The 14,199-nt window shown below is 39.1% G+C and overlaps 1 protein-coding gene across 2 annotated transcripts in view; it reads right to left on the bottom strand.

Annotated features, from left to right (window-relative positions):
• Positions 1 to 14,199, bottom strand: part of LOC102794949 (RNA-binding protein Raly-like) — an 87,568-nt gene that overhangs the window by 28,903 nt on the left and 44,466 nt on the right. For both annotated transcript variants that reach the window (XM_087844563.1, XM_087844562.1), the window contains exon 3: positions 11,986 to 12,036. In XM_087844563.1, coding sequence (XP_087700689.1) covers positions 11,986 to 12,036 — 51 coding nt within the window. The remainder of the gene's footprint in view (positions 1 to 11,985; positions 12,037 to 14,199) is intronic.

The raw sequence follows: 14,199 nt of genomic DNA, 5'->3' as shown, positions 1-14,199 counted from the left end.
TCTGGGCCTCAATGAGCCTATACTGGTGTTTTTAAAAGTTATCTTTGACTTTATGACTTTCTGTGTGGTTTCTGGGATGCTGAGGACTCATATTGCACTGCTGGAAATAGTTTATTTTGATGCATATGCTGCTTTTTTGCAAATTTGCATTATAATATTTATTTTCATTTTTCCTGCAGTATATAAAAATTGGTGTATTTCAAAAATAAAACTATGAAGACACTCAAAATAAATTTCCTGTGGTGGGAAACTATTTTGTGCAACTTTTTTGTATTTACAGTTTTGAGGGTTAAGCCTCTTAATTTTCTCTAACTAGAAATATGTTAAAAAAATCAATTTTTTTTTAGTTTATTGCACTTTTTTGCAATTTATGTAATTACTATGCACTTAATGCATACATATTATTACAATTTGGGCTATAATGGTTGTATTGATGTATAGCAACTTGAAATGCTCCCATAAATGGCTCCACAGCATGTAAAAATATAATATAAGCTCTGGCGGACTTGGTTCTATGGTAGGTCTTAAAGGGTTAATTAGTCTTTATACCTCCTTTTCTGATCCTGAAATTGTAGCTAAAAAGACTCTGGCACAGGGCAAACCCCTGAGAGGCACAAGTGTACATAATTGCAATGCATGAAGCACAACCAGAGCTGCCCCACACAAACAAATCATGTGGAAATCGGGCCACGAGTGAGGAGACGTGCGAAGGAAAGACAAAAGGATGATGCAAACTAGTGAACAGAGATAGGATAAGGCTGAGGGAGGTAAACAGTAGATGAGAGAGAGCGTGTGGATGTAAAGTGAGTGGAGCGTTTATCTGCCGGCTGCCAACAGATTTGTTTTTAATGCCGTCAGCCTCTTTCTCTCTCCATCTCCTGTTCCTCCCTTTCATCTTCTTCCTCTTAGTCTACAGCCTCCATACAGTCATCCTCCTCCTCCTCCACCTGTCCTTGGCTGCCTGCAGTGATCTGTGTTTTCAGCCCATGGCGGTGAGGTCAGACGCTGTCAGTCCACTGCTGTTCAGGTTTTTTATTTTTTATTTTTTTTATTTTAGTCTTTATTTAACCTTTAACTGGGGAAAGTCAAGACAGGAAGTGCACAAATCAGGCTTTTAACGTCCTTAATGTAATTATTAAAGCTCCTAATGCACACTAACAGGTAATAAGTACCAAAAACCTTAAACCACTTTATTTTTTTTCAGCAAAAACTAAGCAAAAGCAGTCTGTGAAAGCCTAAGTACACCTTATGATTCAGTAACTTGAGGCAACGACTGCAGAACCTTAATTCTTTCATTTTTCAACCATTCGATTGTAGATTTGCTGCTGTGCTTTTCATCGGTGCTGCATTGCACGACTCAGTTTAGATTAAGCCTTAGCTGTTGCACAGATGAGCTCACATTTGACTCTAGAAAACTCTGGTACACAGAGGAGTTTGTGGTGTCGGCCTTGAAAGGCAAACACACATTCAAGGCAGCCTGAGGTCATTCACGCTTCGCTTTTGTTCACGTTGCATTTATGTCCTCGTTTGAACTATCTGTTTATTTGAAATCCGCTGTTTGACTCGCACTGCCTCTCAGTGTGTGATCTGGTTCATTTGCACCCTTGCTGTGAGTTGAGCTTTCCAAAGCCGGCAGCTCAGGTGAACTCATAGCAGGCGATGGAGGGAGGAAGGATAACTGACCGAGTGAGGGGAGATGATTTATACGCAGCCCGACTCCTGCTTTGCACTCAATTGTAGACTCTGTCACGCTGAATTGCCGTAGTTGCAATTTTTTCCAACAAACACGGGCGCAGTGTTTGTTAGTTTCCCTCTGTTGTCCAGAATTTGCTGTGCACACACAAATAAGTCACCTTCAGCAGTGTCAGGCTTTTACAGGCTGCAGATATCCTGTAAAAATGTATCTGGAGCAAAGCAAATTAACTTGTGCCACTCGCGTGTTTGCTGATTTGTGAGCTGCTGGTACTGAGAATAATACAATGAACCGTGGCCTAACCTGAGACTGACAAATGTGCAGATGAAAAGAAACACCTCAATAAAGAAAAGTACAACTCAAAATTACATCTTCAGGAGGCACAGCACCACTTGAGCTTGTCTGCTCTCCAGTTTTTACTGAATAAATAACGCAATTTATTTTTAAATTGAATTTGCTCGAGACATTCGGCAACAACAAGCACTGACACATTTCATTTGTTTTTAAAATCAATTCTATTCTTTGAAAACAAGTCAGTGAAGTAGAGCTGTGTCCAAGCAGATTTTCATTTAGCATTAAGGTCAGAGAAAAGGAATTGCTCTGTGTCTTTAACATCCATGTAAACTATTAGTTGCAGCCACAGTGTAAAAACCACAGGGCTACTCATGATCCTTTGGATCCTGTGTGAGTTTGGCTAACTTTAGCGCTGCTGTCTTCTCTAACACATCCACACCCTGGTGGGTGGTCACCAGTGTTGGTCAAGTTACTTGAAAAAAGTAATCAGTAACTAATTACTGATTACTTCCCCCAAAAAGTAATCCCGTTACTTTACTGATTACTTATTTTCAAAAGTAATTAATTACTTAGTTACTTAGTTACTTTTTAAAAACACGATTTACAACCTGAATAGGTGATAAAGTGATAGATCTTTCAGCCCAATTCTACTTTTTCTACATAATCATCATACAAAATGTAATCAAATGGAAAAGTCTCTTTTTAAAACTTATTTTATTAGTTTTAATCTTTTAACTTTATGCATCAAGCAAAAATTTAATTATATGCACCATTCTCTGACTGGAAGAAATTTGTTTAATATTTAAACCTATTTTCTGCACATTCCAGCACATAAAATAAAATATTTGTGTGTTTACACTCAGTCTTTCAAATAGATGCAAGTAAAACACAGCAGAAAATAAATAAAGTCACAGACTAGCGGTCCTGTTGCTCTATTTTCACCTGTAAAGCAGGAGTGGGGTAGGCGGAGGGTTACCCTGGTGCAGGTGTGCAGCGGTCAGTGGAAGAATCCGCGAGTTTCTCTGTGAGTTTCCCATTACGTCGTTGCACACTCGGTGCTTGTTTGGAAGTTTAGGAGTTTTTTTCGCTGTAAAAAGAAGTTTTCTTCCCACGCACAACGGACACTAATGTTTTTGTCACTTTTTATGGAATCAAACTCAAAGTAAGGTCAGTACTTCCACGCTTTAAACGCTGCACGCTCATACTCTCTCTGCACTCGATATATGATCCATTGTTGATCTGCACACAGCTGTTGTCACGACGCACTCGCTTACGTCACTGTCATGAGACATTCTCGCAAAAAATCACGGTTTTAGTAACGCAGTAACGCAGCGTTCCTATGGGAAAGTAGCGGTAATCTAATTACCGTTTTTGCAATAGTAATCCCTTACTTTACTCGTTACTTGAAAAAAGTAATCGGATTACAGTAACACGTTACTGCCCATCTCTGGTGGTCACACATCGCTTTGGTTACCTGGTTATATTTCACTTTAATCTGACAAAGTCGACATACAGATAGTATTTTTTAACATCAAAGCACAACAGCACTAGTTAGCACGGCTTTTGTCTGTTATCCTTTTCCTCCTTTTCCCTTTAAAGTTTTTCCATTAAAAACAAGAGCTTCTTTTTTTAAATCAGTCAATCACAGCATAGCCAGCCAGATCTAAAATCTCGATGTTATGGAAAAAATGAGAGATTGATTGAATTTAAATAAAAAAACAAGCAAAAATAAGTACAAATGAACTGAAGAAGAAACATGCACTTACAAGACGACACTTCTATTTTCCCATTTTCCACATCACTGCCATTTTAATTGAATGTAACTTCACGAGAAAGAAAACATTTGCTGTGAATTTAGTTCCTAAATCACAGCAAATGTGATCTCGTTTAATGAGGTTGCTTTTTTGTTTAAACTGATGCTTTTATTTTCAGTTTTCCTTCACACAGATCTTGTTCTTATTTTCCCATTTTAGAGACGATTAACCTGATTATTACAGAATAATAAAATACTAGCATCTTACTCAACAAAACTGTAGTGCAGTAGAACACGTCATATTAAACAAGTACTATAATATTAATATGTATTCATATACTTAAATTTCAGTATGATTTATGTCTTTAATATTTTGTGTGTATGTAGAGAGATGAAGACATCTGGGTATATCATTGTCCTTCCCAGAGGCACACGATGTTAAAGCCTATCCTCATCATTGGTAATTATGAGGATTTTCAAGTATAGAATAAAGTGGACTGATAATGTTATTAGACAGTGTGTAACTCACAGTCTATTTTATCATTTGTAAGATAATTTTAATAAGAGTGCTTAAGATACCGAATTCAGTTACCACTGGGTGAACCTTAGTACCCAGCAACTCTAGCGGCCTTTGCAGGCACACCTACTTTAATTCATCTATCATTGGGGGGTTGGGGGTGGAGCCTATGCCAGCCTATCCTACAGGGCTCCAGACTGAAATCCCTAAAGTTGAACTGAGTAAAACTTTTACGTTAGATGTCAGGAGATTGCAGTCAACTGAGCTCTGTTTTAATAACCTGCCCAGTTAAATAATAATAATCCTACTTACAGTGGTTTATCTCAGCTGTCAGTATGCAGAGGGAGAAGCATCCACATCTATTTACTCTGGAAGAGGCTGTAAAACTTTGTCTGATATGGGTCAGTGATTCAGAGTAGCACACTTCTGACCTATGAAGTTGATAATCAGGTGAGTTGTTGAAGATATGTTGAACTTTTCTGTCGTTAAGACCATTTTTGTTTGTTTGTTAGCTGCTGTTAGCGAAACTGTCTTTGAAGTGGATGTAACCTTGTTTTATTCTGACATTTAGTTAATGAATTCTCATATGATGTGAGAATACAAGCAACACTGTTTATCAGAGAAAAAGTGACATTTTTAGCACACACAAGGCTAACATTAGCTGGCATAATGTTTGTCTATAACCAGCTGTTGTTGCTGTCTCTAAGTAACAATATCAGAAATAAATGACACAAACAAAAAGAAGCATGTTTGTGCTTCATGTTGTGTGTTAGAGCCCTGACGTCAGTTCTGAGGTTGTTGTCTGAGGCAAAGAGGAAAAAGATAATATTTTATTAATGTAGCCGGATGGACTACTGGCCTTTCTATACCGCCCTCACTCTCTCCTGCGCTCGCTCTTGGCTACGCAACTCGGTTAATTATGAATCCACCTGCATATTGATTGCAGGGCAGCGTCGGTCTGTATAAAAGGAAGCCAGTTTTCTCTTGGTTCATTCCTCCCGTGTATTAGGTGAAAAGCAGTAGTAAATGCTGGTACGCTGCTATGCATCTCGCTCTTGCTTAACCTCCAATTCCCTCCGTGTACCGGAATTTGTAATAATATAGTTTTGCGGCCCTGTTGTAGCGCGGCTGTTTCTGTTTCACTCCAGCGTTGCGGAGAGAGGTGCTCGAGTTATCTCCGGTAGTGCAGGATAGCGCCTCCGGTCCTGAGGTAACCTGCTCAAACTACTTTTTTTAACATTCACAATTACAGGAGGCTAAGGTTACATTTATCCTTTGTTTAAGGGTTTGATTGCTGCCTTTACCTCTCCGTGGCAAACCGCCCGCCCTTAATTGGAAGAGTGAAACGCCTTCCCAGCCGCTGTTGTGAGAGCTGTCTTGTCTGGTGTCGTCTTTTATTTTCAAGGAACTGTTTTTATTAAGTGTCTTACCTTTTTTGGTTCGCCTGGTTTTATTCGATTTCATTCTGGCCTGCTGCTTGCTCCCACGCCTCTGTGATCGGGCTAGAGTGATCCTCTGCCCGAGTGTCGTGCTGAGAACTTTAAACCGCCTCAATCTGTGGGGAGCCAGACCGGCCTGTGATCGAGGCTTGGACAATTACAACCAGCACAAGCTGACTCGTGGGGTGTAAGCCTACCAGTTGGCGTGTGTCTGTGCGCGCACGTTTTTATTAGAGCTATTAAAGATTGAAGTTGGTTTTAGTTTTTATGATATGTAGTGAGCTTAACGCTCAGTGTCCTTTTATTCTTTTAACTCGCTGTTCTGTGTTTTTTATTCCAGTGAACAGAGGACGTGCCAGTGGCCCTGGGACCTTAGGTGGTGGGTCGTTTTCACACTTTCCTTTGTACAGCACTGGATGGATTGTAGATGCTTGGGCTAACATGTCTGCTGGCACTGTTGTTCGAGCTTTTGCAAAAGCCGGCATCATTTCCGAGGAGCCGCACGGCACGGAAAGTGACTCTGACGGTGAAGAAAGTGAACCTGGAATGTTTGGTGGAGATTTAGCGCAGCTGTTCAATTCAGACACAGAGGATGAGGACTTCGATGGGTTTGATTGATGACGATTACCGGTAATAAAAATGTGAGTACCAAACTCAGTTTTGCTCCCGCTTCATTTTTAAATACGCATACTTGTATGCGCCCTATAATCAGGTGCACTTTATGTGTTTGTTAAATACAGTAATGGCGCACATAACTGAGACTGCGCCTTTTAGTACGGTGCGTCTTATGGTCGTGAAAATACGGTACATACGTAAAACACGATTACTTCAGAACACAGATGGCTTCCACAAACCCGCTCCTATGTATCTTTTAATACATTAATTATAAGTGAGTGCATCAATCTGTTAGATGGCATTATTACACAGTATCTATGTATATTTATGATTATAGTATCCTGTTTTTAAGTGCTAACATCTGTGAACTGCAGATGTTAGCACTTAGTACTATAACAGTTTCCTGATGAGCAGTTTTCCTGACATTATCTATAACTTGCATGTCAGATCATAACGTAATGTTCACTTACATTTGAGACAAGTGAACAAAAACACATTTCTTTTTGAAGTTTTAAGACAGTTAATTTTTTAACTGTGGTCCATTTTTCAGCTCGATAGTGTAATCTGTCAAGTTGTAGAGAGAGGCAGCCATTTATCTTGTTTTTGATTGTCTCTTTTTATGAGTAATTTACTCATATTTCTGTTTTTTATATTTCTTTTCATTCTCTTCATTTTCTTGACTCTTGAAATGCATCAGTCTGAGCTTTCTGTCTCTTTTCCATCTCTATCTCATTCTTGCTTTTCTCTCTTTCAATAATCCTGCTTGATTTTAATCTTCCCAGCTTAGCTCTGTCATTTCCTCCTCTCTGTCTGTTTGGTGCCTGATATTTGGTTCTTTATGACTGTATTGTGTTGCTGAATGTGTGCCCCTTTCTGTTTTTATCATAGAGCAAAATATTCTGAGCTGGTTTGGTGGTTTGGTGGATGGGAGGCCAACAGCTGCACTCCTCTTCACAAAATCAAACTGGCTGAAGTCTGAGCACAACAAGGTCAAACTGAGATTTTTATCTTTTCCCAGAGCCACGAAACAGCTTTCTGAGACAAGCAAATCCTCTCCTAACCTCACAGTCTTGTGTTGGCTACCAACCAACAGGAAATCACTTTGCCACTTTGCAAGAGTCGAGACAATTCATGTTCTCAGAGGGTGACCAATTTTCACCTCTCAGCTGTAAATGTGCAGTCTGAGTCACTCTGAAAATAACCTTTAGAAGATGCTGAAAAGCTGCAAACCTGAGATTGGAGGTGGTTCAGTCCTGATGAGCAAATTGTTTGGGGGACATCAAAACAAAAATATCAGCTCAATTGTTGTGTGGAGCGTCATTTTCATTCTCAGGGTGTCAAATGCTGCCATTAGGTCAGAATCTGCCGGGCTGTCAGAGGAAACCTGTTACACCACATCAGCATTGGTGCAGTGGTGGTAGTTACACTCGCAGTAGCACGGAAACAGAGCAGGGGAAAAGAGAGAGAAAGAGAGCCAGGGACAACAACAAGAGACAACATCGTCACATTAGAAAGGTATAGTAATCATCCACAATTATTTTCAGTTGCAGGTGATAAAGGATTCAGAAAGTTTATTCATGCAGTGAATCCTATGTATGCAATTCCAAACAGAAATACACTCTAATATATATATATATATATATATATATATATATATATATATATATATATACACATATATGTATATATATATACACACACACATATATATATATATATATATATATATATATATATATATACACATATATATATATATATATATATATATATATATATATATATATGTATATATATATATATATATATATATACATATATATATGTGTACATATACATATATATACACATACATATACATATATATATATACATATATATTAGGGGTGCAACGATACTCGTATCGATATCGAACCGTTCGATACAGTGCTTTCGGTTCGGTACGCATATGTATCGAACAATACAAATTTTTCATTTATTTTATCAACAGCAAGCACGCATGCTACAAACTTTACCCAAGTCATTTAGACAGCTGTTGATTGATTCTAAGAGGGCAAAAAAAATCGACAGGGCAATTGCTACTTTTATTGCTGTCGACATGCGACCCTTTTCTGTTGTAGAAAACACCGGGTTTCAGGAAATGCTGAGAGCACTTGAGCCCCATTACAGTATTCCTTCACGAACCTATTTCGATGATACCGCCGTTGCTCTAAACACAGACGGCTGGACATCAAGAGCTACACAGAGCTACCTCACTGTCACCGCACATTACATTGATCCGGAATGGCAGATGAAAAACTGTTTTGGTCAAAAGTCACACCACTAACGACTTAGCCAAAGGTCTGTCTGAAGCTGGGAAAGACTGGAAGTTAGTGCAACCAAATGTGACAATACCTGTAACTACTGACAATGCTAAGAACATAGTTAATGCCGTCACAGCTGCTGGACTGGGGCCACAAATCAGATGTTTTGCGCATACTATTAATACAGCTGCTCAGAAAGGAATGGCAGTGCAGAAGGTTTCCCATCTCCTGGCAAAGATGGGAAGAATTGTCTCCTTCTTTCACAGAAGCACAACAGGATGCAATGTGTTTAAGAAAAAACAGCAACTGCTGCAGCTTAGTGAAAAAAAACTGATTCAAGATGTTCCAACTAGGTGGAACTCCTCTCACGATATGATGGAAAGATACCTTGAACAGCAAGCTGCAGTGTATGCTGCAGCTGTGTGTGGCCGACAACACTGTGAAGAAGAGTATGAAGTACATTCAGAATCTAACTCAGGAAGAACATGCACTGGCTGAGAATCTTGTTACAGTCATGAAAACCCTAAAAACTGTGACAGTCATGATGTGTGAAGCGTCATCTCCAACAGCATCCATGATCCTGCCAATTAAAATGAACATCCTGAACTCTACGGCACAGTCTGATGATGACAGCCCAGCAGTGAGAGATGTAAAACACAACATCAGGGAGGACCTGGAGCAGAGATACGCTGATTGTGCCCCAGGGTTTTAATAGTTTTGCAATTTTCATTAGTTTTTATTTTTATTTAGTTTTGACTTCAGATTTTCAATTTTATATCAGTTTTAATTAGTTTTTACCAATTGTTTGCTAGTTTAGTTTAGTTTTTATTTTTTTGAAAATCCTTAGTTTCAGTTTAGTTTAGATTAGTTTCAGTTATAGTTTTAGTTGTGTTTGCAATAATTAAGTGTAACAAAATCCCAGTTTCATCATATCAGTCATTCTGCTCATCCTTGGGTATGTTGCTATTCCAGCTACCATACTGCACCCTGGACAGGTCGCCTGTCTGTCGCAGGGCTAACATGCAGAGACAGACAACTCACATTCCCACCTATGGGTTCTTTAAATAAATAAATAAAGGCAGATGAACAACCATTGATACCAGGCAACTATAAAATGTATATCTTGGCCCCAATGACACTATTAACTCTTGCAGCACCGGGTGTTCGTAATTTTGGTTCAAGTGAATTGATAAACTTTTTGAAGGTAATTGACTCACACAGTTGTGTAGATATCCCCGTCCTGTTGTCTCGGGATGCATCACGCTGCCTTGCCTGGGGTTAGCTTCTGTTTTCTGGGGATGAGGGTTGAGTGTGCTCCCTTACCTTCTCAAGGTAAGCTAGGTTAGCCTTCTTGTGTGAGCTTTTCAAGTGCACTTTAAGGTTTGTGGGATTTTTTTTCCCTTTAGAAATGTCCCTCATAATTTTTGGTTTATTTTATGGGGACCTGATTTGTTTAAAATGCTGCTAAGAATATACCCCAGAAGAAGGGTATAGCATAGCTTTTATTTTGAAAAAGGACATTTCTCTGTAATAAACTCGTATCTTAATAAATTACAAATTAAAAAAGGCATGAACGCTGTTGTGCTTTGATGTTAAAAACGCTTTTTTGGCAGAAACGTAAACAATTGAGTTAAATCAACACAACTTTTTCATATGTAATAAACGTGCATTTTGTGTTCATAAAACACGATTGAAACATGTTTAGATGAAGTATATTGAGCTCTTGGAATATTTTAATCCTTCACAATTTTGTCATTTTATTTCAACACTATTCAATAACTTTTACCCCAATACTTCTTGGTCACTTAAATACTACATGTTGTCTTCATATTACATAATGTTCAACAAAGTCTAGAGTCTGGTTACCATAAAGATTGAATGGATCTACAATAGCTACCATCCTCCTAACCTTATTCTGGTGCAGGGGGGGCTGGGAAATAACCCTGAAGTGATAGGTTACAAGGCAGGACAACTTACAAGTCTATCACAAACCACCATTTGCACTTACATTCACAGGTAATTTAGAATCACCAATTAACCTAACTCAAACAACTGCTTGACTTTTAACTGTGGGAAGAAACCAGAATACCCAGAGAGAACCCAGTGCAAACTAGCCAGATTGTGGATTTGAACCCAGGACCTTCTTAACGTGAAGCAACAGCACTAACCACCATGCCACCAATGCAGACTTAACAAAAGCAGGAAAGCTATGATTTCAAGGCTTGATGCAGAATTCTTTTGTATGTTTCTGTCCTTGACAGGTTAAACCACAAATAAATAGCGATAGCATACACGTGGCGTGTGTGTAGTTGTCTGCCTCTTATAACTCCAGTGATTTTCCTGCAGTTTGAAATCTCGTGCGATCTTGTGAATTTCATGAGTTCAGCAACTAACCACTCTTACTAGATTGTATCATGTCATCTCAACAAGAACAAATTAAGTTGTTGAATTTCGTACAGATCCTTCATAATTTAATTACATTCATAGAAACATGAAATTATTGTGTTTAAATTACAAGTTAGACTTTTTTAATGCAACAACCACCCAATTTACTTAGAGGCGGCTGCTCGATTTGACTGAGATGGATGCCTTCCTGAAACCACGATCCAAAGCGTGCGAGACTGAAATCCCGTGTGGTGTCGCAGTAAGTTATTGACTTACTTCACTCGAACATGATATGAACAATTTAATCTAGCCTCTCTGCATATCATGTAGTTTTTACACTATATAGTTACACTTAACTTTAAAGCATGAGGCACGTATGTTAAATACACGCAAGATGCTTACGTAAATCCAAGAGTTGGCCAATCTCTTTTTTTCAGTGTGGTCATCCAGAAGTTGGACATGCAACAACCTTCACCTCTGAAGGGCAATCAGTGTCAACCACCATGTGACTGCACAGATTACCTGCTAAGAAGCAACCTGTCTCCAAACAGTTGCAGTCCCTCCCAGTCTGACACACAGAAAGATTGGCGAGTGTCTGCAGATAACTGCCGTCTTATTTATAAATGCAGACAAATTGTTTCTTTGAAGCAAACATTTCGAAAGCAACAAGGTCACAAGTTCATTGCATATGGTAATCATTTTTGGTCATGTCACAAGCTCCAGCTGCTGTCTTCCATAGTTGATTGTGATTGTTTGGGCTGAGTTTGGGGCATCAAAACTACTTGGACAGGTTTAGAAAAAGGTTCAGTTTTGAGTTAAAATTTGAAAATGCAGAGTTTTTTGTTTGAGTGGCAACAAACCAAACTGAACTTTACCAAAGTGCCAGAGCAACTGAACAACACACATTTAACTTTATGTAGATCATTGATCCTTTTTGGGGTCTCCCCCATTTAAAAAGCAGTTCTGTGAACCATTCATGGACTTACCGGTTATAGCAGTCATCCGGGTACTTGTCATACTCCATGTCATAATCAGATCTGAGGAGAGAGCAAGAATAAAGAGCTTAGAAATGATTGGAGGAGGATATTTGTCCAACCTGATGGTGGAAAACTATTTGTATTCATTACATAAAATGTTAAAGATTGGACACGTGCAGTCTTCTTGGGACAAACTGGGTCATTTGTTCATGTTTTAATTATTCCGAATCAAATAAAAGAGAATGTCAGGTTAATGTTAGAAGGTGGATGGATGGCTCAGCAGACTTTGAAACAGAAGAGCGTTTGTTTCCTGTTTCCAGTCACTAAAGGTTCTCCTTTAACCGTAACCAACAAAATGATACAGTTGCACTAAACATGTGATGCCAGGCTTTGTCAGCATTGTCACCAAATAGGTGTATTTTTGAATTGTGAGAGACAAATGAATCAGTCCTGCTCATTGGGATGTTCTAGATGTAGTGGGAAACAACTACACTACTTTTGAGATGCACACACTAGTTCGAGGTAACCGCTGATTCTGTTCAAATGTACACACGGTTTAAGGTAGTTTTATGTTCAGATCTGACACACAGTCCTTCTTCAGTCCGAGCTTCATGAAGCTGCTCAACAGGCTGAGCAGACCAGATGGCATCCAGACCTACTTATCCCAAAGAGCCTCTGGGCAGGGCTGCACTAGCTTCATTACATCAACAAAGCCACAGGCTGCTTGTACATGTTCTCATTTTCATACTTCTAGGCTGTGCTGGCCCAAATCCCCTAAAATAGTCCAAATGAAGCCGTGGCATGTGACACGAAGCAGCTCAGATTTGGGCAGAGCATTTTTGCAAACAAAGGGCAAATGTTCGGTCACCCCTGCCTCATCCTGACCACATCAGAGTTACATTAACTGACTATGATCCAGCACTGATGGAGTCTTTTCAACAGAGAAACCTCAACGCTGAACTGATTGTGGCTCTTAAATGCAGCACTGTGAAGAACAGTGTCAGTGTTGATGGTTTGCAGGGTTAATTTTGATTTAGCTTTAGTTAGAATGTGGGTATTATTTTAGTTGACTGAATATCACAAGATTATAGTAGATGAATGATACAGTTGACCAAAAAGTGTAAAGAATTTAGTGTGTTCCCTGGAGGGGCTCACAGAGTTTAAACAGCATCTGTATATGTATCCATGTGTCTACTGTTCTCTTCCTCCCAAGGATTGAAAAAGAAAACTGAAAACTGGCGAGCATGTACCCTGCCTCTCACCCTAAGACAGCTGGGATAGTGGAAGAGAACGGATGGATGTTTCAAATGTGATCAGCTGTAGGAATTTAACCTTACTGTACAAGGAAATCACTTCTGATTGGATCACTTCTAAAGTCAGATCTGAATATTTTATAGTTTTTATTCGTTGATGAAAGTAGCGATTTTTTCATAATTTTGCCTTTGTGCATCTGTTTTTATTTAATCACTTTAAAAAGGTTATTAATGAAAACTAGTTACTGTCACGATCCTGGGTCTTATGACCCAGCATTTTGAGTTTTAGTTCATTTTGATGTTTATAGTTTATGTTTAAGCTCATTAGATTTCTATGTTCATTTGCTTATTATATTCCCCTTGTGTTTTCAACCCTTGTGTTAAGTCTCCTTTATCCTTCATGTGTTTCATGTCTGTTTCTTATGTTGTCAAGTTCATGTAGTCATGTCAGTGTTTCATTGTTTCCTATTTTATTTTGAAAGGGGTCCTGTGCTTCGGTGCTCTGTTTTGCTCTTTCCCTGTGGGCGTCGTTATGTTCATGTTGTGTCTACTTTGCCTTTCTGTCCCATGTTTCAGCTCCCTATGTTCTGTCTCAGTTGCTGTTAAGTTTACATGTTTTGAGTTCAGTCAGTGTGTTTCCTGTTTTACTTTGAAGGTCCACGTCTCATGTGAGTGTTTCTAGTTTTGCTTCCCTTGTCTCGTCCAGCCTGATTACTCCCAGCTGTGCTCTCCTGTGTCTCATTCCCTCGTTATCCCTCTGTGTATTTAAGCCCTGTGTTTCTCTTTGTCAGTGTCGTAGTCTCCCTCATGGCTGTGTTTCCCTGTGTGTTAGTTATCCATGTCCCAGTTTAGTTTAGTTATATTTTTCGGTCCATTCTGCAATAAAGCAGCTTTTTGAGTTTAATTTTGTTGTCGTGAGTTTTGCGTTTGGGTCCTTCTCCTGCCTGTACACAGCCAAAACATGACAGTT

This window comes from Neolamprologus brichardi, chromosome 7 (assembly GCF_056152115.1).
Source record: "Neolamprologus brichardi isolate AB-2024 chromosome 7, ASM5615211v1, whole genome shotgun sequence".
Lineage (NCBI taxonomy): Eukaryota > Metazoa > Chordata > Actinopteri > Cichliformes > Cichlidae > Neolamprologus > Neolamprologus brichardi.
The sequence above is the reverse complement of the archived record's forward strand: the minus strand, read 5'-3'. Positions and strand labels throughout refer to the sequence as shown.